The sequence below is a fragment of the Camelus dromedarius genome, chromosome 20, assembly GCF_036321535.1.
Source record: "Camelus dromedarius isolate mCamDro1 chromosome 20, mCamDro1.pat, whole genome shotgun sequence".
In the NCBI taxonomy this organism is placed as follows: Eukaryota; Metazoa; Chordata; class Mammalia; order Artiodactyla; family Camelidae; genus Camelus; species Camelus dromedarius.
The window spans coordinates 9,259,637-9,284,689 of record NC_087455.1 but is presented as its reverse complement, the minus strand read 5'-3'; the positions used below and the strand labels follow the sequence as shown (position 1 = coordinate 9,284,689).

The 25,053-nt window shown below is 48.4% G+C and overlaps 2 protein-coding genes and 1 long non-coding RNA gene across 10 annotated transcripts in view; 1 reads left to right on the top strand and 2 right to left on the bottom strand.

The window, feature by feature from the left end:
- The window catches only part of LOC135318678 (uncharacterized), a 54,906-nt gene extending 35,231 nt beyond the window's left edge, over positions 1–19,675 (bottom strand). Inside the window, exons 1-2 of the long non-coding RNA XR_010376949.1 lie at positions 19,545–19,675; positions 16,841–17,040 (exon numbers count right to left, since the gene is read on the bottom strand). This is a non-coding gene — a long non-coding RNA (uncharacterized LOC135318678). The remainder of the gene's footprint in view (positions 1–16,840; positions 17,041–19,544) is intronic.
- On the top strand, positions 4,643–15,640 carry GSDMC (gasdermin C). Its single transcript, XM_064476641.1, is given in 9 exon segments — positions 4,643–4,856; positions 5,530–5,713; positions 7,690–7,858; positions 9,526–9,829; positions 13,644–13,783; positions 14,109–14,232; positions 14,669–14,742; positions 15,402–15,588; positions 15,591–15,640. Coding segments are annotated over 9 exon segments (1,446 nt in total).
- A 2,763-nt stretch (positions 19,676–22,438) lies between the features above and the next one.
- CYRIB (CYFIP related Rac1 interactor B) overlaps positions 22,439–25,053 on the bottom strand; it is a 134,832-nt gene continuing 132,217 nt past the window's right edge. For all 8 annotated transcript variants that reach the window (XM_031439627.2, XM_064476847.1, XM_064476845.1 and 5 more), the window contains one exon: positions 22,439–23,183. In XM_031439627.2, the coding sequence (XP_031295487.1) occupies positions 23,120–23,183 (64 nt within the window). In that variant the 3' untranslated portion in view covers positions 22,439–23,119. The remainder of the gene's footprint in view (positions 23,184–25,053) is intronic.

Genomic DNA, 25,053 nt, shown 5'->3' with positions numbered 1-25,053 from the left:
CGCAGGCCAAATGGCAGGAAGTGAGCAGAAAGGAGGGGCAGGGGCCAAAAGCAGGAAGCCATACATCATGTAAGCACCAGGGGTCCCCGGGCAGACAAGGAAAAGCAGGAGCCTCTGGGCTGATAAGTGGTCACACGTTTTGGGGTAACAAGTGGCCTGGAGGCCAACAAAGAGGGGTGGGAAAAGGCAAGACTCTCCAGTGTCTGAATGTAACCTTTTGCTCACTGCGCCCTCACTGCGATAAAATCAGCCTGGCAGGTTAGCAGTACCCATCGTGCACCAGCACCGTGACACTTCTGATCCAGACTAGGTAAGGACAAAACTCCGTCCTCCCCTCAGGAAGGAGGAAAATCAGGGAATACGACCCCAAACCGTTCCCTCCCCAATGAATATTCCACCCACTCATTTTTACACTCTGTGTAACCAATTTGCCAAAGAAACTCAGGGCAGCTGCTCACCTGAGTCAGCCCGCTCACCCCTTGAGAGCATACTATCTATCCCTTAACAAATACTCACTTTACCTTCTTAGTCTCAGCGTCCCATCTCTGAGTTCCTTCTGTGACGGAAAAGAACCTAGTCACACCAGCAACATGTTTACCGACAACGTTACGACTCTGTTCTGACTGGATGCAGGGTTGGCAGCTACAGAGGGTTTGAGCTCAAGAGTGAGAAGTCAGACGCATCTTTTGAGAAGATGCCTGTGGTTGCCGTGTTGACCACAGCCACAGGCAGGCAGTGAGGACACACAGGTGAGAGCTGACGGTCATTCAGCCAGAGTGTTGGCACAGGCAGTGGTGACAAGCAAGCAGGTCCTATCTATTGTGAAGGCAGAATAAACATCCACAAAGAGTGGTTTCATTAAATGGCCTCCACGGCTTCTCAGAAAGAATCAGGAAAGTGCTGTGTGCCCATCAGAGAGGTAATTCTGACATGAGTTGACTGTCAGGGTGTTGGGGGTGGGGGGCAAAGGAAGCTCAGGAGGAGCAGGAGAGTGAGATGGAAGAGCCCGGAGTCCACGTAATTAAAGGGGAGCTGGCCTGGAAAATCAGAGCACACGTTAGCAGTACACTTGTCCATGTGTGTGCTCGCTGGGGACCTGTAAGGACAAGCTTCTTTTCCATTTTTCTCTACTTTTCCATTTAAAAATTTTTTTCTTTGTTTATTTGTTCAAGGGAGGTAATTAGGTTTATTTATTTATTTAATGGAGGCACTGGGGATTGAACCCACGACCTTGTGCATGCTACACACACTCTACCACTGAACTACACCCTCCCTACTACTTCTCCAGTTTTTAAATGGGTATTATCTACCCTCAACAAAAGGTAAGTCTTCAGAGCTGGGGACTCTGTCTTACTGACCTCTACCCCCAGCACTAGAATCCAGACGGTATGGAGAAAATGCAGACCCGGAACCTAGAAACCATCGCTGGCACATAATCACTATTTGCTGACTGAGTAGCCCAGTGAGGGGACAGCTCCGAGAAGCTTAGATGATTCTGAAAAAGAAAGAGGAGAGAATGTGGCAGAGAGCAAGAAGCAAAAAGGCAGAAACCTGTAAGACCTTGAGGAGGAGAGGAGAAATAGAAAAGGGGAGACACCGAGTGGCAGGAGTAAGTCAGGAAATGAGGACGAGGGGCTGATAGAAGGGAGCCGCATGGAAACCTGCGACAAGGCTAACCCGAAAGACAACCGATGGAGACTCAAGAAAATAGGAGATGCCCTTCAAGGCCCCGCCTCCACTTCCATCTCCCTAGGAAACCTTAAGAAAATCACCGTTGCTTACTTCCGGCCCTAACGCATGGGATGGGATCCTACGATACGTGCAAAACTTGAAGCCTCCTACCGCGAGGTTTGCCAGGGGAGAGGCCCGAGCTGCTGGAGAGACGGAAACGGGGGGGGGGGGGGGGGGGGCTATTGACACACTTAGCAGGAGTCCTCCAAGAAGGAGTTTGGGGCTTTTTTCTCGTGCTTTTCAAGATCGCTGCCTTCCCAGCAAGAGGCTGTTCTCCGTAGGGGATGCTCAGGAATCCTTACCTGCTGCTACGTGTCTGGTTTCCCGGATTTTCCCGTTTACATCCTTCCTCTGGGGCGTGGCAGGTGCTTCAGGATAGAGATCCAGGAAACGTGAAAGTAAAGCCAGCGGCTGTATGAGGACGGTCTTGGTTCTAAACCCCATTAGTTCTAAGCCTAATTTTTAAAAAAAAACAGGGTTCACTGGGTTCACGTAACTCTTGCAAACAGCTAAGTGACTTTTTCTTTGGCTTCTAGGACCTCCAAAGCAGGGGGTGGCCCTCAAAATGTTGGCATGTGACCAAGTAGTATATGTGATGAAATTTTTATTTTTCAAATCTACTGTCTTTATGATGCGAATTGTAGAACGTGAGAAAAGGGTGGGCCATCTCTTGGTCCGGTGGCATTACACAGAAAGCAAAGCTGTGAGCTCTGTCCCGAGTGGAGTGGATGTTGGATGCCCAAGGTGGAGAAGGGTAGACCTGGGACTTCGACGGATAATGAAAAGGAGGAAAAAGTGGGGGAAGAAAAGGATGTTGTGAAATACTGTCCACTAAAAGGAATGTTGCTGTTTTGAGTGTCAGTTCCGGGACATTACACAAATCCTGCAGGTGTGTCCTCCTGTGTGCATTTGGAGTAACCATGTAAGGCTGCAGGAGTAACTGGAAAGGGAATGGGTTTGGGGCAAGTCCTTTTAAAAAGTCTTTTTTCCTTATACTTAAAGATTATCGCAAGATTGGATTACACAATATGTACTTGGAGGCAGGAGGGGTTGAAAACATCCACTCCACCTCTAGGCAGGCCGGAGGCCCTGCCCAGGGCGCTGGTTGGTACCATCCCTGTCCTTCTGCTGGAAGCGTATTTCTACCTTTCTTGTTGATTCAGGGATGCATTTTACACACAGCACCTTTAAGATAAAACAGGAGCCAAATAATTTGTTCCAGCTGCAATGACTGGAAATCTGTGAATCAAAGACATGTTCAGTCAGTTCTCTTTGTGCCAGGAATAGAGCACTGCTTCCCAAGATCTCTGCTCTGCTCTAAGCAAATATATAAACTCTGCAGCCCAGCAAACACACAGCCAGACGCTGCCTGATTCTACTCCGCAGACTTTGGGTTGAGAAGGACTTCAGAGGCTAAGATTCCGTGATCCAGAATTCAGCTCTGGACCCGCGCTCCTGGGTGAGAAGAGGGCCCATCGTCTGCTTGTTTTTCTAGGGTATCTCACTGGAAACTAAGTCGGGGATCTATTGGTGGAAAGAAAACACAGTGAGCGGAGCCACATGTATCTCCTCCCTGGAGCCTGTTGACACACTCTGCTCAACATCAGGAGGTCTGAAGATTGGAAAGGACCCGACTAGACTGGGATCACTTCTCTACAAGACAATCACAGTTCTAACTCGGGATGAATCAGAAGAGAAGATACTACTGCCAGAGACAGAAATGTTCAGGATAGATTCGTGAAATAAGTAGAAGTGTTTTTGTTTGGGGGCTTTTTGTTTTTGTTTCCATCATTTGACCCAAAAAGAAGGTAGTCCTTCTTCCTAAAGTTCTCATGAAAAAAAGTAGAATTCCTGGTAACGACATGCTTCTGTGAAGCCAAGGGATGTGTCTTTGATAGATTTGTATCCAGGTCTAGTCTTACAGAATCTTTTTTTGTTCTTGTTACTCTCAGTTCCACAGTCCACACTAGACAGAATTGAAAGTCACATCAGAGATTTTACATGAACTGTCGAAAAGTCTTTCTCTATTCAACACTCAGTGAATGTTCAAAAACTGAATTCTATAGAGCTGGGAAATCTTATTCCTACTTGCCCGGAATAGGGAAATTCAAATGAATTACTCTCATTCAGCATAGTCTGCAAGATGCACTTTCCAGTTTTCTCTACTATTTCTCTCTACAGCTATTAAATATTTACTCGTGTCTTCATCTGTACTGCGCTGGTCTCAGTCACCTCCCAGACACAGATAACTCAAACACTTTCACCTCCAGGGCAGTTCTCAGCTCTAGGCTCCAGTCTGTTCAACTGCCTGGGGTTTATTCCTTCTTTAGTTTTGCATAAATCTTTCTTTTCTTTTTTTCAGACTTACTGAGGTATGAATGACAAATAAAAATTCTATCTATTCAAGGTTTACAACTTGATATTTTGGGATATGTACAAACATCATCAAATAATCACCAAAATCAAACCAACAAACATAACCCATCGCCTCGCACACTACCTTTTGTATGTGTGTGTGGTAAGAACACTTAAGATATGTCCTCTTAGGTATTTCAAGTATATAATATAATTTTGTTAACTATAGTCACCATTCTGCATGTTAGATCTCATTGATTTTTCCATCCAGTATAACTGAAACCTTCGTTTGACCAACATCGCCCCCATTTCCCCTGTCCCTCCAGCCCCTGGCTACCATCAGTCTCTCTGCTTCTTCTCTAAGTTTGGCTGTTTTGAGATTCCACATACAAACAAGCTCTTGAGGTATTTGTCTTTCTGTGCCTGGCTTAAAATCTAAATGAATCTCCTGTATTTGTCCTTTTCTTTGGGAAGAATATCAAGGATCTGAGAAGTTGCCCGCTTTCTCCTCCCTCCCATCGGAGCTTTCTACTCCCCTCTCTCTGCTCCTAGCAACATGCCCTCCCTGTTTGAGAGTATCAGCAAGAATCTGGTCAAGGAGCTTGGAGACAGAGACCTGAGACCTGTCAGATTCCTGCTGAATGCCAACAAATATTGTCAGCTTGCGCTATTACGGAAGAGGAAGAGTCGCTCATGGTTCTGGGAACAACCAGATGTCCCAGTTGAATACACCCTCGTGGACATCCTGAAGCCAAGTTCTTCAGTCCCAGGTAGTGTCAACCAGGGGCAAAGGAGGCGAGGAGTGAAAAACAGGGTGTTCAGACAGAGGTGGTGCAGCCTCCAAGAAGCCCTAAGACATCACAATGGTAGATCTCAAATCAGCCTTGCCAAGAGGTGCAGGGTAAGGAGCTACGATTATTTGAGAATCTAGTAATTATCATGACCCAGGCATTCATTAATAGTACACTTAATACTTACAATAGTCTCTTGAGTTAGGAATATTATCCTTATTTGCATTGAGAACAAATTGAAACATAAAATAATTTGTTCAAAGTTACATACCCGGTAACTGGTAGGACCGGAATTCAAATCAGATCTGTCTGGCTCCAAACCCCAAACATTTCTGTTCAGTGCGCCGCCTTCTGGGGCTGATGCCGTGCCTGGAAAGATGATGCTGTGGGTCTCCTGGACCAGCGTTCACCTGACATCATCATTTCTTAAGGTTAGGGCATTATCCCCATTATCCAGCCCCTGGGTGATTCAAACATTTGTCCTCAGCAGTAATTTACATTTAAAACATTCATCGATTAGTTAGCTTCTCCACTGAGAGACACATGAACATGTAGGAGGGCTGGGAGCAATAGGACTATTATCTCATTTCCCACAGCAGCTGCTCCAGAATGAATTCTTGGCTAAACCTAAGGTCACCTTTTCTGTCCCCAGAAACTGTTGTGACAGGACCATTCCTCCTCAGTGACACTAGGATCCAGAAGCTGAAGGCGTATGCGGGCGTGGCTGTTGGGCCAGAGCTGAGTGCATCGGGGAAGGCTGCCCAGTCCCACGAGTCCTCCCTTGAGTTCCAGTCTGTTACCATCCCACCACACAACTGGGAAGCCCTCCGAAAGAGGTGAGGCCGTGGGAGAGGAAAACCGGTCAGCAGAGCCCCGGGAGGTGCGCTCAGGGGCAGAGAGGCCTCAAGCAGCTTCCTTCTTCGCTGCTGAGGCGCAGAATGAAGAAAGTCACATCCCAGATCACACTGCCCCTCCCCTGTATTCATCCATTCATTCAACTACCAGTTATTATCTAAGATCTATGTATTAAAACCATAATTAGCCGTGACTGTGCCATCTTGTGCTGAGCATCGAACGATCACAAGACAGAGAAATCTCTCTGCCCTGAAGTCACTTATAATTAGTGTGGACAGGCGAAGGGCAAGGAGTGAGGAAACAAGCAGTGAAAAAATAAAAAGTATTCATTAAAATGAGACAAAGACTCTGAAACTCTGTTTCAATGAAGTATGCAGCAGTGTCCAGGGGCTTAATTTACCTCCATGCATATGGGCAAAGATGGATAACCAGTGATGCTCTAAGAACCAAAGAACTTCTTAAATCTTTATGCCTCTTAAAAACAGAGATGGCAGTTTAAATAGTATTTTTATGAGGGCAACACGTTGTTAAATAAGCAACTAGTTAAAGTCACAGACTGCCTGGAAACTAGAAGTTACTCTGGCATTGCCCAATTTCTACAATCCTGGTGTCTTGCAAGCCCTTATTGGAAATGACATTTGCAAAGACTGTGATGCGAAAGAGTATCTGGGAGCTGCTCAGAGGAAAATAAAAAACATTTTTCTTGTTGGTATTTCTTTCCGTAGTTAAAGAGATCATTTCCAGGATCAATTTTATTAGCTAGTTCCAAGTAAAGTAAGTCTGAGGTCGGAGCTTTAAATATGGAAAAGAAAAGGCAGTTGGCTATTTTTAATAAGTGGGATGCAGAGGATGTTGTGTGTTTCAGCTACAAAGGTAGTTACAGATGGTGAGGGGAGCTCGGAAGGCAAGGCCGGAGGTGAGAGAGAAGGGCTGGAGGAGGGGAGTTTATTTAGTCTTCTCTGTGGGGCTAAGAGTTGAGTTCAGACCTTAAAGAATAAAAGAAGCAAGCAAGAGTGTGAGGACAGGGATCCAGAGGAGGGTTTAAAGGCTCCGAGACAGGACAGAGGTGGACGTTTTCAAGATGAGGGGAGGAAGACACTGAGGATGCAGCTTAGCTAACCAGGATGAAGGACACAGAAAATGAGGCTTGGGAGGTCAGATGACATAGCCCTTAGACACATGGTCAGTGACTTGAACTTCACTCCAAGGCAGTGGGAACACCCAGCACTGCATACTCAGTGACCTCCTCTACTGAGAAGCAAAGCAAGGACCTCTCAGTACTTCATGCAGCTGTTCTCCAGGGCACCAACCCAGCAGGGTCCCCAAGTAGAATCAGAGATGAGTCTCAGAACCGAAACAGAGATGAGATTTGTCTTCAGTATTTCAAACCTCTCATCTCCTGCCCAAACTTGTATCTTCAAGTCAGCCCTACAAACCCACCTACCAAGAACAGTCACTCCATCAACACCCACCAGAGCTGCTCAAGAGGAAATCACCCAGAGTTCTCCCTACTCCCTCAGCCTTCATCTGTCTGTTTCGCCTCCCGCCCTGACTGTGCATCCCAAGGATGGATGTGGGTTTCCCTGGCTTTGACAGGAGGATCTCCTAAGGATTGTTCTCAACCATTCAGACTTGTCTGCTTCTAGACTCTCCTGGTGAGGGGCTCTAGTGCTGGAAATCTATAAACTCCTCCTAACAGAACTAATGTAAGTTTGGAAAATGCAGATGTCTTTAACAGTATGGCATGCGTACTCTCATACCCGTGCCTCCATCGGGGAATCAGGGCCCCTCCATTGTGCACATCAGAGACGTCCTTCTTAACCTATAAGCTGGGGTCCTCCTACCGTTGAGGGCTCACGCATCGGAGTCTGCGGCCCTTCCACGTCATGAGGAGAGGAGGAGCCTGAGGAGTCATCTCTTTCACACTCTGACCCTTCCCCTCCCTTACGTTCTCCAGGAAAGTGTTGAATCAAAAGCTGTCATTTCTGAAGGAACACCTGAGCCGAAGGGACAACCTGTATGTGGTGACAGAGGCCATGGAACTGACCAGCAGTACCACGCTGCCGGACAGAAGCTGTGTGAAAGTCAAGGGAACCTGCCTTATTCCTTGGAGTGCTTGTGTCAAGGTACCAGGTCGTCCTGCAGTGGGACGGGACCCCAAGAGCACAGCCGACCCAGCCCTCTTCCCAGGGGCTCTGGACCCGATCAGGACCTGTCTTCGGCAGTTGGGATGAATGGTAGCATTATTTCCCATTTCTCCTGTGCTGGGGAATCCTGACTTCTGCCCCGAGAGCCCATCTAACATCCTCACTTTAGTATTTTAATATACGGGATGATTTGATATTGACAAAATAAGAAATAGACGTAATTATTTGAGATTATATTTTGCTTTGGATAACTGATAGATTCTGGAAACTCCGAAAGTGTGGTTGCTGTACGATATTCAAGTGCAGTTTTATGGCTGGAGGAAACAAGGGATCATTAGCATAAAATAAAACCTCAGCAGTTACAATACCCTGAATACTCTGAGACCCTGAGCAGAAAGTGTATAGACTCAGATTTAAATATACTCAAGCACATGTGATATATACAACTCACTCACAGTGGCCAACTATAGCTTTTTTAATTAATGTAAACAAATTAATTTATTCAGTATTTATTCAGCATCATCTATGATTCAGGGACATAAGAGTTTTGTGTGTGCATTATAATATGCTTTTGCATGCACTATATTTTGTCTAATTTGTTTTCATTTAAGACATCTAGAAACTAAAAAGAAAAAAAAACCTAGAATATGAAGTAACTTTTCCAAATTTGGTTAATTTGTCCTGGGGGAGGACCAGGTTCTAACTGGGTCATTTGATTCCAAGTCTAGTGAACAAAGTGCCTGAAACAAATACATTACTCCAGTTTGGAGGGTATTTTGATGTTCAGCTTTGGGTTCCATCTGCCTGGGTCAGTGGACAGGACTTTGTGAGAACAGGAGGAAAAAAATCTGTGTCCTTCACGAAGGACGACTGCTCACAGCCAGAGCTGTTCTAAGCATCCGCTCCTGGGCTGCGATGCTGTTTAACACATTCCAAGAAATTCCAGCTTAGAATTCTACGTCCAGTCAAAGCAACGATCAAATCTGAGAGTAAAGTGTCTTCAGATATTGACGGTCTCAAAAAACGTATCCCCAGCTCCCTAGGAAGGGTGAGTATGAGGCAGGGAGGCGGTAAGTGTCACATTAATTAACGGCTAACAGAAAGGTCTTAAGTGAGGAGAAGCAGCCTCCTGCAACAGCTGAGGGTGAACTTGGACGGACGGACGTTGGGATGTGAATGCTTTAGGGGGATGAGGGAAGGGGAGGCGAGGAGTGGGAGGAGATTGGGAAAACGAAATCCTCGTCATCCAGAGGAGAAAGGACACGGATATACTGAAGTCTGGAAAAAAACAGATCATCACAATATAAACACGCAATTGAGAAAGGTGAGGGCAAATACCAGACAACAGAAGGAAAAAAGTGGTAACTGGGGGTCGGGACCGGGAGGTGGGAGGGTGGGGCTGCTGGGGCCTCTGCTCACGAGCTGTCTAGTTCTGTTTGAGGGGTTTTTTTGTGGAGCCTGGGGAAGTAATTAGGTTTATTTCTTTACTTCTTTATAATGGAGGTACTAGGGATTGAACCCAGGACCTCGTGCATGCTGAGAACACACTCTACCACTGAGCTCCACCTTCCCCCACCCCTCCTCCGTTCTATCTGAGTTTTCAATCACACACATAAATGACCCTATTGCTTGGTTTCTCTCTGCAGAGTGAAGGAGAGGGAGAGGGTCTCAAAGTGAGAGGCAAGACGCTGACTCTGCTGCAGGGCACAGTGATGGCCTGTAAGAGGAAGCAGCTGGTTTTCAAGGAGAACGGCTGGGGTGAGTGGAGACTGAAGGAGGCAGATGGGGAGAGGGGTCTGCTTCTCCTGAGAAACAAGACGGGAAAGACCCTCCACAGGCACCCTCGGCTTCCCTCCCTGACGGGGGAGAGATGGAGCGAGATTTCTCAGCCACCTCCAAGCCTGGCAAGACTGAAATGTTGCTACAGGAGATACAGAGACAGTCTCTCATGTGGGGATGGACTAAAGGGGCCCAGCACGGAGTATCCTTAGCGCTGAGCAAAGTGCATGCCTAATCCCAACCATCCCTACTCACTCAGGTCCTGCCCCCGTCAGCAGCTCACCTGGGGGAGCCACAGAGCCCTCCCCAGGGTTCCCACTACCCCAGCTGCAGCCCATAAGATAGAGCCACGTCACAGACCGCAGATGTAACGTCCCAGTAACTTAACACAGGGTTTCGTCCACATCGCTCCCTCCCGCACTAGCCTCATAATGCACAGCCCCCAACACATGCATGCTTACTTTGGGTTCTGACTCCACATCAGGGAACCACTGGCATCGAACAGCAATCCTATACCCCGGTGGGAGGGTCAGCACTGGGAACACAGCCAGCTTGGCGTCCATGGCCTCTCCTTTCCCAAATGCTGAGACCCAGCAAGAGGTCATTCTGATCCAGCTGAGGTCCAGCTCCCCACAAATCAGGAAATGCCCTCAACACACACACACACACACACACACACACACACACACACACACACACACACACACACACACACACACACCCCTTCCTATGGTATTCTCTCTGAAACATCTTGCCAAGGAAGGGTCCTGGCATCAGTTAGCTCCTGTCAATGGCAGCAGTGAGAAAGGGGCTGAACTCCCCGATCTTATTGGGTTAAAGGACTTTGGCTTCTGGAAAAAGGCCAGCCCTACTGAGGTTAGACAGGAGGATGGGATTCACAGCTGATTTAGAGAGAGACCAGAGGGTGCTGAGGGCGCCAAGACATGTAGTGCTACTAGAGATCATGGGAAATGACAAAGTGTTATTTAGGAGGGGATGAACAGGAGCCCCATTTCCAAAAATATGTTGTATAAGCGTTAGCAAGTGTGATGGACTTAGAGGAAAGAATAACCTCACAGCCTTGCCTGCAAGTCATGTCCTGTCCACTGGGGGGCGTGTGCGGCTTCCCTACACAACTCACGCCTAAGGGTGAAGGGAACAAACATTCAGGACTTGCCTGTGCAGTAAACCCTAGACTTCCCTGAACCAACTCAATCATCAGGATTCAGAAAGGAACACAATGTGTAGAACAGTTAAATAATTTGCCATAGCACTTGCTGTGTAACTTTGGAGAAAATTAGAATCTGAGCAGCAGCCTTCTCATCTGTTAATGGACATGAGCCCGTCTCTCTGCAGAGCTGACGGGAGGAGTGTAGATCAGTGCCCAGCAAAGGGACTGACAAGTTTATCTTCATCCTCTCCAGTCACCTGGCTCCTTTCCCGTGAACTGACAATAAGATCAGGTCTCTGTCATCTCATAAACCCTCTTATCCAAGGGTCCCCTCTAGAGGTCCCCTCCGCCTACCCACTTGCCCCTCACAGAACTTCCTTAAGAATCTTCTACCCCCTGTGTCCTCATCCCTCCCTGGCACCCACACCCCAACCCACTGCAGGCCATCCTCCCATGAATTCACTCCACGTGTGTCACCAAGGCACACACGCGACTACTCCCTCCTTGGGGCTCCTCCCTGGAGGCTAGGACACCACCATCTATGGGGAGCCTCCGTTTACGGGCCGTTTCATGATACAGCTCTAACGTTAGAGGGCGTGGCGACTGCAGGTTCCAGGTTTCTCTTTAATTATTGTTTGTATTTTAGGGGGTGGAGATAATTAGGTTTATTTATTTATTTCTTACTGGAGGTACCAGGGATTGAACCCAGGACATTATGCATGCTAAGAACACATTCTACCACTGAGCTCTGCCCTCCCCTGAACAGGTTTCTCTTTAGCGTGTCTGATTCAGAGCATACAGAGTGAGGTCAGGGATTCTGATGCCAGGGGTCCCTGGGTCACACTGAGAAAAGCTGCCCCACCTGCCCAGGAGGAGGAAGCTGTGGGGTGGGGGCGGAGGCTAGCAGGGGCTGTAGCTGCAGGATGGAAAAGGATCCAGCAGGAAATACCTGGGTTCTCCAGACCTGGCTTCTTCCCCACCCAGACATTCTTCTCATGTCAGATGATGATACGCAGAAAACCTTTCCAGCAGGTGAGTTCCAGAGCTCTCTGCCTGGACCTTGGGCCCCACTGAGCACTAACCCCCTTTGGATGCTAACAACACCTCCAAGGGGCTCTGTGCTGCAGACCCACAGGGAAACTCTTCTCCTATCAGATAGGCTGCAAATCTCCCATCCCTTTTATCAGCCACAGACCCTTGGACACAGAAAAAGCCACCTTTCTCCTCTTAATACTGGGCTAGGGGAATGTGCATGCATGTATGTGTGTGTGCGTGTATATGAGTCTGCGTATGTGTGTGCCTGAGTGTGTGTGTTGGGGGAGGAGAGATTAACTTTTGGTGAATGAGCACTTCTGTTTATCCTCCCAGAGGGCAGGCAGCAGAGTTCAATGACAGGTGGGAGATTCCAGTCAGCAAAGTGGGATCAGATCCCTCTGGGAGGTCATTTAGTACAACCTCCCACCCCCACCCTCACCCCCTACCCCATGACAGCCTTGGCTGTCCTTACCCAAGGCACTGGGTCTGGCCCCTGGTGAAGGGCAGGGGGGGGGTGGAAAGGAAAGGAGGGGGTCAGGGAAGTAGGGGCAGAGTCAGGGAAACTCAGTGCCTTCAGAGACTAACTCGGGTGGGGAATTTAGTCGCTTTTTCAGACATCGAGAGCAATCGCAGCCTCCCGATAGGTGAGTGTGTATTGGAGGGGACTAGGGATGGGGTCCTAATGGCGCACATCTGAAGACCAGGGCAGATGGCCCCTGCCTTTGCCACCATTGCCCCGGGGACTGGCCCTACTTTCTGTGAAATGGGAAGGGTCTGACAAGGTGGAGGGATGGACACGGAAGGGGGCGGGAAGAGGTGAAGCAGGAAGGAGTGGGTGGTAGGAGGCCAGGACCCTCCAAAATGACTCAACAGTCAATCTGGGGTGTGAGAAGGGAGATGACCACTTGTGACTCTTTGCAGGAAGAACTCAGCAACGCTCTGGTGAAGGTGAGTGTTTACTGAGAGGGAACTCGATGCTCCCCGGGTGGGAAACTGCAAAGCTAACTACCCAAAAAGTGGTCTGCGTGCAACTTACAAAACTGAGCTCTACTTCCAAATGGTAGCTTTGTTCAGCCCCACTCATTCATGCAGGCGTGCAGGCGTGCGTGCAGCAAATCGGACTTTGTTGAGGACTGACTGGGCAAGAGGCATTATTCTGAGCTGTGGGGATACGACCATAAACCAAACAGAAATGCCTGCCTCACTGGACCTTCCGTTCGCCTGACCTCCCACGCTCGGCGGGTCACCTGAAGTCTGCTAGAAGAAGCAGAGAACCACCGACTCCACTCCTTGGTTAATTCTGTGCGGACGTACCTGATGCAGGCAGCTCCCTGATCAGAAGGATAGTTTATGTGTGCCGGGGCCACCCCAAGCATTTCACATCCATAAACTCATTTAATCCTCAGAGGATTCCCACTGAGCAGATGTGGAAACTGAGCCCAGAGCCTGAGATTCTCACTCTAGAGCCCAGAGCCAAACCCACATTATTCCCGACCTTTCCCAGCAATGAGCGCCTAGGCATTTTCTTCCACTTCCCAGGGCCCCTTTCCAGACTCTCATCTCCTCCCTGCGTTCTGCACCCCGTCATGTCACAGCACTAGGACTGCCCTTCTTTTTTGCCTTGTGTGATAGCTTCATCCTCAGAGCCCAACACACCATCTGCACAGATGCTTTTGGTTGGTAGACCAGTGAGATGGAGGTGCCTGGCTTATCACAGCAGCAATGTCCTAATCAACCAATTCTTCCCACTTTCTGCTTGGCGGTGCTGCCCGAGTGCAGATTTCCAGCACCTACAAGAGGAGGTTTCCCAGGAAATGACGGCGCTGGCCCAGCTCTCCAAGGACATTCGGGGTGCTGTTTTCCATCGTCTCCTGGCCAAGCTCAGGGACCGAGGGGCTCTGCAGGACCTCGTGGACATGGTGAGGAGGTCCTACAGCTGCCTACGGCAGATCAGACTTGTGAAGGGGGCAGGGTCAGGAGATCTGGCTGCCAAGCCACATGGGGGAGGAGGCACGAGGAGGGTGTCTGGGGTCCCTGCCTCAGGCACAACGACCAGGTCCAGGGCGTGCAGCCCGCGTGCTGAGGCTGCTTGGAATCTCCTGGGGGAGGTGAAGGGCCCTCACCCTCCCACCTTGGTTAATCACTTGTAGACACAAAAAAAACACTAGCAAAATTATCTAACATTATTACTACTGCTATTACGGTTGCCATTGCTGTATCAGCAGTAATGTTGGTCTCCTGTAGCTGGATTGATACTGTGATCGCGTGGGCTTGGGTGACACCGTCCCAAGCGAGACGGGAGAGGACTCAAGTAATATATGGCTCAAGTCAAGCTTCCAAATCATGTACCTCCTTGAAGCAATCATGGGTAAGAGTGATGTGAGGGAGATATGGGAGCCTCACAAGTTTGGCCTGTAGACCTAAAAGGAAGGAGTTAGGTGCCACCTCTCTGAAACCCTTCTAACATCATGACCTCCATCCTCACATCATCCCTTCTCCGAGGTCAGTGAGATAAATTCACTGTATGACACAGAACCAGCCTAGACCTAGGGAGACTGGCCCAGGCTCATCCAGCACATCACTGGGGGTGGAGGATTCCAGGCTCCAGCCTCAGCATCCCATCCCCTGGACCATGTTATGTGGCATCCTGGAGACCATCCCAAGGGTGAAAAGAGGGAACTTGACCTTCATGTCTAAGGGGTTTTATTCCTCCACTCCCATCACATGAGGTCTCCCAGTTCACAGTGGGAAATGCAAATCTGAACCCTCACCACTTTCTCTACCCCGATGTCCCCTGTCCCCAGTGCTGAGTGACACTCAACGTGAGCTGCTGGCCCAGTCCATGGAGAAGAGGATCCTGCTCCACCAGCGGGAGCTGGTGAGAAATCAGTCCCCAGGGGCCAGCGTCCAGGGACGGGGGTGAGGGAACCGGGGATAAGAATGATCCTGAGGACAGAGAGATGACCTAAGATTCTGCTGGGAGGGGAGACAGGGTCCTGTGTGGCTGCCGGGAGCTCCCCACTGCCTCTCCCTCGGGGGTGCAGGCCCGCTGGGGGTGAGTCTACCTCAGGAGAGTCTGTCTCCATGGCAACCCCTGCAGAGGTGCCCACAGTTCTAAAACAGCCCCATAGGAATACAGGTTTGGGGAGCTCAGGGGACCTGACTGACAGCCCTGCTTTCCTCACACAGTTACCATTTGCAAATTGCTCTCTCTCCATGTATACGTACACATGAGTTCCTCTGTGCACACAGACATATGCACATACACACACACTGCACACATGCACACGCACATGTATGATTCCAAATGCCACTAGTCTGCAAGGAAATGTTAGTATCACCATTTAGCAGCTGAGGAGCCAACAGCGTGTCCAAGACCACACTGATCCCAGGACAGGCTGGGACGTGACTCCTGGTCCCCGTGACTCCATCACTTGGCCTCTTCCTTTACCCTGAGAGGCCCCTGGCTCTTGGGACAGAAGGTTTTATCTCCCGGCCTCAAGGCTGACCTGCAACACCTGACACTGTTTCTTCCAGGTGAGGAGCATCCTGGAGCCCAACTTCAGGTACCCCGAGAGCATTGCCTTCACCCTGAAGCCCGAGCTCCTCGCCCCGCTGCAGGGTGAGGGGGTGGCCATCACCTTCGGCCTGCTGGAGGGGTGCGGCCTGATGGTGGAGCCCATCAGCCACAGGGTCACCTGGGACCCGGAAGCCAAGAAGCCCCTGTGGCCCTGTATGGGTCCCTCTCGGTGCTGCAGCGGCTGGCAGAGGCCTGAGCCCTCCCTGGGTCGCTCTGTCCAGAGGCCTGGCTGCACCCCAGTCTGTGCTGTGAGCCTCACTGGTGCTCAGGGGATCCGGGGCCTCAGCTCTCTGCCTTTCTGGTTCCAGCAGGACAGGGATCAACAGAGACTTGAGGGAACACTCTGGGGTGATGGAAATACTCTGTATCTTGCTAAAGGTTCATGCATTTATCAAAACTCAACAAATAGTATGCTGAGGAAGGAAGCCTTTCACTATAGGTAAATTCTACTTCAAAGCAATGTCAACATTGAACTCTAGTTAATAATTTGCATTCTGAATTGTTTTGGGTGAAGCGTACTGATGTCTGTAACTTACTTTGAAATGCATCAAAAAAGAAGGTGAATGGATAGATGGATAGGGAAATAGGTGACCAACGAAATGTGGCCTGATATTTTAAATAAGAGTTCTTTTTTATTCTTGAAATGTTTTTGTATGTCTGGAATTCTTTTAAAATAAAAATTACCCCTCCTCCCCAAAATTATACCCGTGTGTCCATCAGTCATGGATTTGGCTCTTCCTTCATTTCAGGGAGATTCACATATATTATTAAACAGGTTATACATTCTCTTTTTTGAATTCTCGATTTCCCAGTCACCAGCTGTCCTCTGAGCCCTCTAAATACATGTTATCTTGTCCAATTGCTGCAGTCTCTCCTTTTCCCCTTTGCATCCTCTCAGATCACGGCAGGACTTTCCTGGATGTCTGATTCAGCCCTCCACTGGAATGATCAGTCTATTATTGCTTTTCTGATTTATTTGTTAGTTCAGGAATTGTGTCGTTCTGATATTCAGTTTGTCTCCTTAGCTTTGCAATCCCCCATTTCACTTAATCCTGTTTGTTTTATCCTCTCTTCTTTTGAGGTCTTGCTTTATTGAGATTATTTTACTTAAACACAAAATAATTAAGATACTGGGGAGAGGGGTTGCTGCAAGCTACGTTTTCTCCCTAAATGGATTCATCCACTGTCCTCCTGGCCTACAGTGTCTGCACAGATGCCCCCGGCATGAGCAGCTCTGCCCAATTCCTCGTCTGCACAAAGACAGCGGGGTAGCTCACTGAGGTTTTCTTTCCTCCCCATCACCTGAACCGAGACCTGTTTCTCGTCTGCTGTAAAGCATCATTTCGAGCCCGTTTCTGTTGCCTAAGATCATGACATGAGGATGGAGAGGACTTACCTAGGCTCTGGGAAGTCTTGGATGGCTGGCCTGGGCTCTGTCCCGTCTTGTATGGATTTGCTGAATGCCCGTTCCGGGTTCCCTCGCCTCAGCACAGGTATTTGCCTCTCCACACACAACACCTTGAGTCTTCCAGGAGGTCCAGTTTGTGGTGGGGGAGGGGCGAGGAGTCTTCACTTCCTTGAGTTCACCTGGCCAGCCTGGGGGAGAAGAGGTGACTCAGCGCCTGGGCAAGGCCTGCCCTTACTGAGAGCCCGGTGTGGTGATTACCTTTCACTTATAGAGCTTTGTTCCCTAAGACGCTTTCTAGCGTTCAATGTCGTCCCCACCCCTTCCCAGAAGACATGCCCGCCCCATCTTTCCCTCCCCCATCCCACCTCCCCTCCCCTCCATGTCTCAACCAAGCAGATGAGGGGGAAAGACTTCTTTTAAAAACCTTTGGCCGTGGGTTAAGAGCTCATAAAGTGGTGCAGGGCACCTCAGCCTCCTCCTGTTCCTCCAGAGGATCTTGTCTGACTCACATTTTGTTTTCTCCTGTGTTGAAACATCCTTGAGGTTTTTTTTTTTGTTTGTCTGTTTAACTCATGACAATTACTCTGGGTGCTTAACAGTCTTCTCTTTTCTCTTTCCATCCAGCAAAAAAGATAACAAAAGGGTACATTCCAGAAGTTTCTCCTATCACGGGGGGGGGGGGGCAGAAGTGGCCTGGGAGAGCTCTTTTTTTCATAGAAAGCCCCAGGTCGCCCTCTAGACAGCCTGCGCCTCTCTCCTCTCCTTCTCTCCGAGCTGGGAGCTGGGAGCTGGGAGCGTGGTCCTTCCCCGTTGACTGCCCTCTCCCAGCACTTCCGTGGCAGGCAGGAGACTAGAAGATTTATCCTGGGGACCCGGCCTGAGAAAGACCTACTGCTACGGACAATCTGAGTTCCCCAAGGAAACACACAGCAGAGGTGCTCAGCTTAGGGTGCACACAGAAATCAACTGGGGTGCTTCAAAAATGCTGGTGCCAGGGTCCCCCCGTCCCCCCCACCCCCCGACACAGCTCTGATTTAATGGTTTTGCAGGGACGGCGGCTGCAGCGCCCTTCGAAAGCTCCCGGCGTGATTCTAACCCGAAACCACGTTGCGCGCTACTGCCCTCTAGCGGGGCTCACGGTTAACCAGCACCATCCCCAGGCCCGGAGCTTCCGGTCTGATTTTTGATGCCCCTCCCCAAAATAAGAGTAGACAAGCGTCACCAGACACCTGAGAACAGACGAGACCAAATCAAACATAAAGCAACTTGGAGGACCATGCAGAAAGTACATACGCTGTGTTTTTAAAAAATCATTAACATCCTCAGAAAAATGGAAGAAAAGATACTGAAAATATTGAAAAAAAAAACAGGATGCTATTTTAAAAGGAACATTGAGAGAACAAAAAAGAGCTCTCAGAAGTTAAAACTATTATCACAGAAATAAACTCAATAGAAGGAGTAGAGGATAAAACTGAGGAAATTTCCCAAAGAAGTAGAGCAAAAAGCCACCTCAAGGCTCCAGCATCCCAGCCCTTCCTCCCCGGGCTAGCAGGGCCCACGAGGAAAGACATGGGGGGCGCAGACCCTTGGTGTCCCTCACTCCCCCTCTCTCCGCGGTGCTGAGTGACACCCAGCGCTGCCTGCTGGCCCTGTGCCTGGGGAGAGGGGTCCTGCCCCAGCAGCTGGAGCTGGTGAGAGCGTCGGGAGGGGGTGTGGGGAGGATCTCGGGGGGAAACCCCAGGTGAGCGTGCCCTGGGCTCTGTGCAGCCTCTGCTGGGTGGGCCGCACTCGGTCATGCGCGGGGTTATTCCCTGCGTTGGGTTCCCACCTTGTGCCTGGCCCTCTGTGAGGGCCTCAGCGCCTGAGTTAGCTCGTGCAGGTGGCCTGTTAACAGAACTCAGTGGCATTTCCCAGAGGGGTGACCCCTCCACACAGTTCACAGATTAACAGATGAAAAAATAGCGGATGGGTATCCAGACAGGGCAGGGCATGAAGAGGCTGGGAGTATTGGAAACCAGACACCAGCCAGCGCAGGGAAGTGCAGTGTTTGGGAATATATTACTTGGCACCACAGTTCTGCAGGGAGCAAGGCCCCAGGTTCTGAGTCTCAGTTGTTGGGGTTGGGCGAGCAGCCCCAGGCTCCCACCCTCAGGGTGGGTTCCACTGACCCCGGGCTTGGGAGACCTGTCTGTTTATTCTGGGTGGTTCCTTGCAGGTGGCGAGCATCTTGGGGCCAAACTTCAACCAGATGGAAGAAACAACCTTCTCCCTCCCCTGGCCGTCCTCTCCTCCCTGCAGAGTGAGGATTTGTCCTCACCCAGAGCCTGTGGAGAGCTGAGGGCTGCAGCTGCAGGGGCCGGATACCAACTCACCTGGGACCCTGACGTGGTGCCACAGCTGTCTGCTCTCTACGTGACCCTCGCAGGGCTTCAGCCGCTGGCCGACCCCAGCCCCGGGGCCCGCCAGGCCGATGCCTGAGAAGGACGCCATAGCCTCCCCCAGTATCCCAGCCGTCCCGACTCCAGGGAGCTGCCGGCCCAGAGCCTCCGTGCAGGGCCAGGACGCAGCCGCCCTCCGGCGGCCACAGGTGACTGTGGGTCTCCACCAGGACTGGCTCACACACTCCCCTCTCTCCGTCAGACATTGGTCCCCGTCCAGGTCTGGAGGCGCACCCGTTGGATAAGGGTCCTACCTTGGATCAGAATTCTTCTCTGAGAGGCAGGAGAGGCTTGTTCCAGAACAGCCTGGCCGCCAGTCACCGCTCAACCACCGACAGCTGTGCAGCTCTAGGGCTCGTGCTCCCCTCTTGGTGCTTCCTCCGCCTGTAAAATTACCCCCGGGAAAATGGGAGATACGAATTCCTAGCTCACAGGATTGCAGTGAAGATTTTAAGGAACAGTGCCTGGCCGTCAGCTACTACGGTATGATGTTACCGTTAATAATAGTATCACACTTTTCTGCAAGAAGCTCGACCTTTCTTCAGCTTAACAAAGGACTTGGAAAGTCTCCCCTTACACTCAGCTTCCTGCAGCTCTCCTTCAGCCTCAGTTTTCCCATCTGTAAAATGAGAGCGATGGGTCAAACTGCTCCGGTGTCACCCAGCTGCACACTAGGGTGCGGAGCAAGGACTGGGCCTGTTTGTGTGAGCAGTGGGGGAGCGTGCGCGTGCGTAGGGGCGTGCACCGGAAGCAGCGGAAGAGCCTGAGGACACATCATGGACGGCACGCCAGAATCAGGGTCCCCAGTTCCAGCTCCGTGTTCTTAGCAGAGCACCTAGACAGAAACGAGCTAGTAATGGCATTTCAACCCAAAAGACCTGGATCTGAGCACAAATCCTAATTATCCTTATGACAAGTCTAAACTACTTGGAACAATCCTAAAATAGTCCAGAGGGCTTCTTAATCTGAATCTCTAAAGTGAGAAAACAGCCAACTGAAGTGCCTGCAGAAACAGGGTGGTGGTACACAGATAATCATGGGTAGAGTTGAGGGGAGACATGATGCAGTGGATACTCTATCCCGTGAAGGAAGAGGCGCAAGGACTGGGGCAAAGGATGCGTGGAGAGATACCGACCAGGCTGTGTTTCAGAGGTAAGAGGGGTAAAAGGAGGCCAGCTTCCAGTGATGTAGGTTTTCAAATAAACCTGCTCTTGTAACTAGAGATCGGTAAACTCTGTAGAAGGCCGCATAGTAAATATTTCGGCCTCTGAGGGCCATATGGCCTCTGTCAAAAGAATTCCATTCTGCTGTTGTAGTGCGTAAGTAGCCAAAAATAATATGTAAACAAATGAGTGAGGCTGTGTTCCAATAAAATTTTATTTATGGACACTGGAATTTGATTTTCATATACTTTACACATGCCACAAAATATTATTTTGGCTTCTTGCAACCTTTTAAAAATGTAAAATCTATTCTTAGTTCAAGGCTGTACAAAAACAGGTGTTGGGAGGATTGGCCCACAGACGAGTTTGCTAAGCCTGGGTCAGAGGTTGAGAGATCTTCCCGCTGATTCTCCAACATGCAGATTGTGAACCTTGTTAACTGCAAAGGCCGCAGCGATATTACTTCCTCTATTTCAGCTGTGTCATTATTTTTAACGTATATCCGTTCACTCCGTTCAAGCATTTGCTCGGCACCTACTTTAATTCGGGTGCTGTGCACAATCCTTGGGATGCGGAAGGAAAGCCAGACGTGGCTCTTCTCTGAGGTTCTTAGTGTTGGCAAAGAGACCCAGTTAAATATCGGAGGTGGTGGATGAAATCCTTGTAGTAGATTCTTAGGGCTGCCCTTTTAACAAATTACCCCAAATTGGGTGGCTTAAAACAACAGAATTTTATTCTCTCACAGTCCTGGAAGTCAGAAGTCTGAAACCAAGGTGTCAGCAGGGTCAGTTCCTTCTGGAGGCTTTGAGGGGTAATCTGTCCCAGGCCTCTCTCCCAGCAATTCTTGGTTCCTTGGCTTGCAGACACATGGCTCCAACCCTGCCTCCATCTTCACAGGCCTTCTGTTCTGTGTCTATTTCCTCTTCTTTCCTCTTACATTGTGTTTAGGGCCCAGTGTAATCCAGGATGGTCTTATCTCCAGATCTCTCACTTAATTTCAGCTGCAAAGACCTTTTTTCCAAATGAGGTCACATTTTCAGGTCCCAGGTGCACAGATCTTTGGGGGAGAGACTATTGAACACATTACAATCCTCTTATTAGAAGGTGTCTAGAAGGGCATGGCTAGTGTTATCCCCAAGGATTCGTCAAGGAGATGACACAGGCTGGTGGTCCCTGAAAGATGAGAGTTGCCAGACGGATGTGAGGGAAGGATGACAGGCTCAGGGGCCAGTGGACCTGAGTTACGGAAGTGTGACACCGCATGGAACAATTTGAACAGCACATGGTGGAGCCTGGCTGGAAGCAAGGTACAGAGTGGCAGAGTGAGACAAAGGCCAAAGAGGTAATCAGGGATTCCAGCATGAAGGGCTGGTCCTTGTGATTAGGCCTTACTTACCCCAAAGGTCTTGATGGAATCCTCTGGGATTTCCTCCCATAGTTAACCGTTAACTGTACCATAGCTCAGATACTCTTCTCATTAAACCAGTATGGCTGGACTAGACAAACATTAAGCAGCTTCTCCCAATCAGGACACTTAGATTTCATGAGTAAGGCTTTATGATCTTAAAATAATAGGCACGTGAGTTTCCTACCACTAGTGACACCCTGGCCTTCAATTTCTCCTGGGAAGTCCCTCCTCCACTCACTCTCCGCCCAGTATCACGGGCTGTTCTTCCCTCCACACCCTAGTTGCTACCTTCTTGCTTCTGGGCGGTACCAATCAAGCAAGAGTAGTCTTCCTTCTATGACTACATCCAAACAAGAGTAGATCAAGGATAAAAGTCACATAATGACAAGGTCACTAGTCTTACTGCACTTAGTAAGATTTTAAGAGCAATTAAATAAAGAAAAAAAATTAAAAGACCTAGTTCTCCCCCAAAAGAATCATGTAATTCTTATGTAATGTGTATATGCACTCCATAAAAATACACATGGGGGAAAGCTCGAGAAGCCTAAAAACAAAACATCAGTAAACCAAGCCACACTTAGAAAAATGAAAGCTGATTTTTATTTTATCATCAACAGCCATTCTTTAAACATGAACATGCATACGTAATATTCTACGCACACATCACAGTTTTTAACGTTAGTTAATAAAGGTTAAACACACAACATACATCCTTACAAAAAAAGTCAAAATGCAAACTTAAAACTTTAAACAAAAGTCTTACTAATTTAAAAAAAGTTTGTGTTGGGTACCATTTGTACAACACAGTTAATTTAAACATTTTCATTTTGGCTGCACATGAAAAAAGCGGCAGTAGAAAATAAAGTCATTGAGGGTTTTTAAATAGCAGAATAGGCAGTTTTGCCATGCAGGAGAAGCAATATTAAATATTAGTTTTCAAAAAAAATCCACATTTAAAAATATTTAGTTCAAGTCACAGAATTTTCCTCAGTAGAGACCCCAATGCAATGCATAATTAGCTGCCTTAGATGGCCTGTTTGAAAGGACAATGTCCCTTCAGAGTATAACTTTACTGATTTTGGCACAGAAATGAAGTCTTAAGAACAAGAACATGATTAAAAAAGAGGGAGGAGGAACAGAGGAAAGAAATAAAAAGCAAGAGTAAATGAGATAGTAATTGCAATCACTAAAAACTGTGCATTCTCAGTCACTGCAGAATACTGTCTTCTGTCTACAGCAGGTGCTTATTCCAGAACTGTCATTGCAGCATGGATTTGATCTGCTTGGAGGTAGTCTCATCATTCAGATGTTTTGTTGTGTACCTAAAAGTGAAACGCATCCATTTCAGGGAGTTAAAGAGACAAACAAACAAACAAACATAACCCGCATCAGGCTCTACAATTATGACAAGAGGAGCAACGGGCCAGGCAGTCTTCGCTCACAGATCATGCCCCTTCGTTCCAGCTTTCACCCTCTTCAGGGCCTGCTGGCTTAAGTTCCCAACCACCTTTTAAACAGAAAATCCAACAGCTGTTGAACTTATTTAGAAGCACCTTGTTGAAATGATCTAGTTAAATTCTAAAGTAAACAATTAGCTGTAATTTCCCACGCAGGGAAGATAACTGTTGCTCCCCATCAGGGGATGACAAATTATAGCCTGTGGGTCACATCCAATCCACCACCTACTTTTGTCTGGCCTGTGAGCTAAGCATATTTTTACATTTTTAAATGTCTAGGAGAAAAAGTCAAAAATTAGCATTTCATGTTAATATATATACAATTTTACTGGAACAGAGCCCTGTTGATTCATTTAAGTATTGTCTATGATTACTTTCTTCCTACAACGGCCAAGCTGAATAGCTGTGACAGACACCACGTGGCCCACAAATCCTAAAATACTTGCTTATTCTTTGGCCCTTTACAAAAAGGTTTGCCAATCCCTGTTCTATTCGGTATGTAAAACAGTTCCGCTACTACAGTTCTGTCATACCCCAAACTGTTTAAATTCTAAGTGCCTTATTTCCAGGCAGATGTGCTTTGCTATAAGCAAATATAAGATATATTGCTATAAGTGAATGCAAATTAAGAACCTAAAAAAGAATCATTAAGAGTGATTATTATTTTATAAGAAGATTCACAATTGGATCCTTTTTAATAGCAGAAATTCAATAAGCAGGCCTACTATGTGTCAGGTGTTGTTCCAGGAGTTTACAATCTAGCAGAGGGAGAAAGATAAAATTGCAGAAGGGGCATTAGGAGCAGAGGAGGGACGTACTGGACAGGGCCTTGGAGACTAGGTCATGCAGAAACCATGGGCCACAGTGAAGAGTTTGGAGATTATTCCGAGGGCAGTGAAAGCCAGTGGAGGATGCTGAACAGGGCAGGGATGTGTGATTCCACTCTGGCTGTTGAGGGAGAAGCGCAGGGAGGAGCAGCAGAGGACCAACCAGGGGCTGGGACAGGGTCTCAGGGACCAAGACTTGGACCAGATTAGGAGCAACGGAAACAGGTGCTCAATTCCTGAATGTGGGATATACTTTGGAGATAATTCAGACAGAACTTTAATACTGGATCAGTTAATTTGACTTACAAATATAGTCTTTAAGAAATGCATCATTTTAAGCAGGTGCACACATAGATGGTCTCTCTGTGTCAAAGAAATTTAAACTCAATTCTTGTTAGGTTCATTTCGAATCAATTTAAAAACTGAAAAAAGTACCTGAACTCAAGAAAATCCTTAAAGACGTAAATAATATGCTAATTAAGTGGTAGGTGATGTAGCAGAGACTTAACCTTTCTGTTTTATTTCCCAAGTGCAGATAAAGTATACATAGCTACACATAATCCCACTGACGTCAGGAAATAAGAAATTTCAACATCCATCTCTTCATTTCTATTGTTTCCATCTCCTTTAAACAACTGGGTAGTGGAAAGAGCCAAGTAACATGCACAACAAAGAACCTACTGTGAAGTCCTGCTACTGAGCAGTAGCCTGTGCCCGCCCCAGAGTGGTGACTGCTGTCCTCTCTACACAGACACAAGCTCTCATCCCTCTGGAGGGATGTGATCATGAGCTTCAGCTGCTCTCAGATCCTTCAGGACAGAGCCAACCAGAGGCATGTCCCAGCACCACTCTCACCGAGACAAGGCCAATGGCATCTAATGTGTGAAAATAATGTGTCAGCACGTATG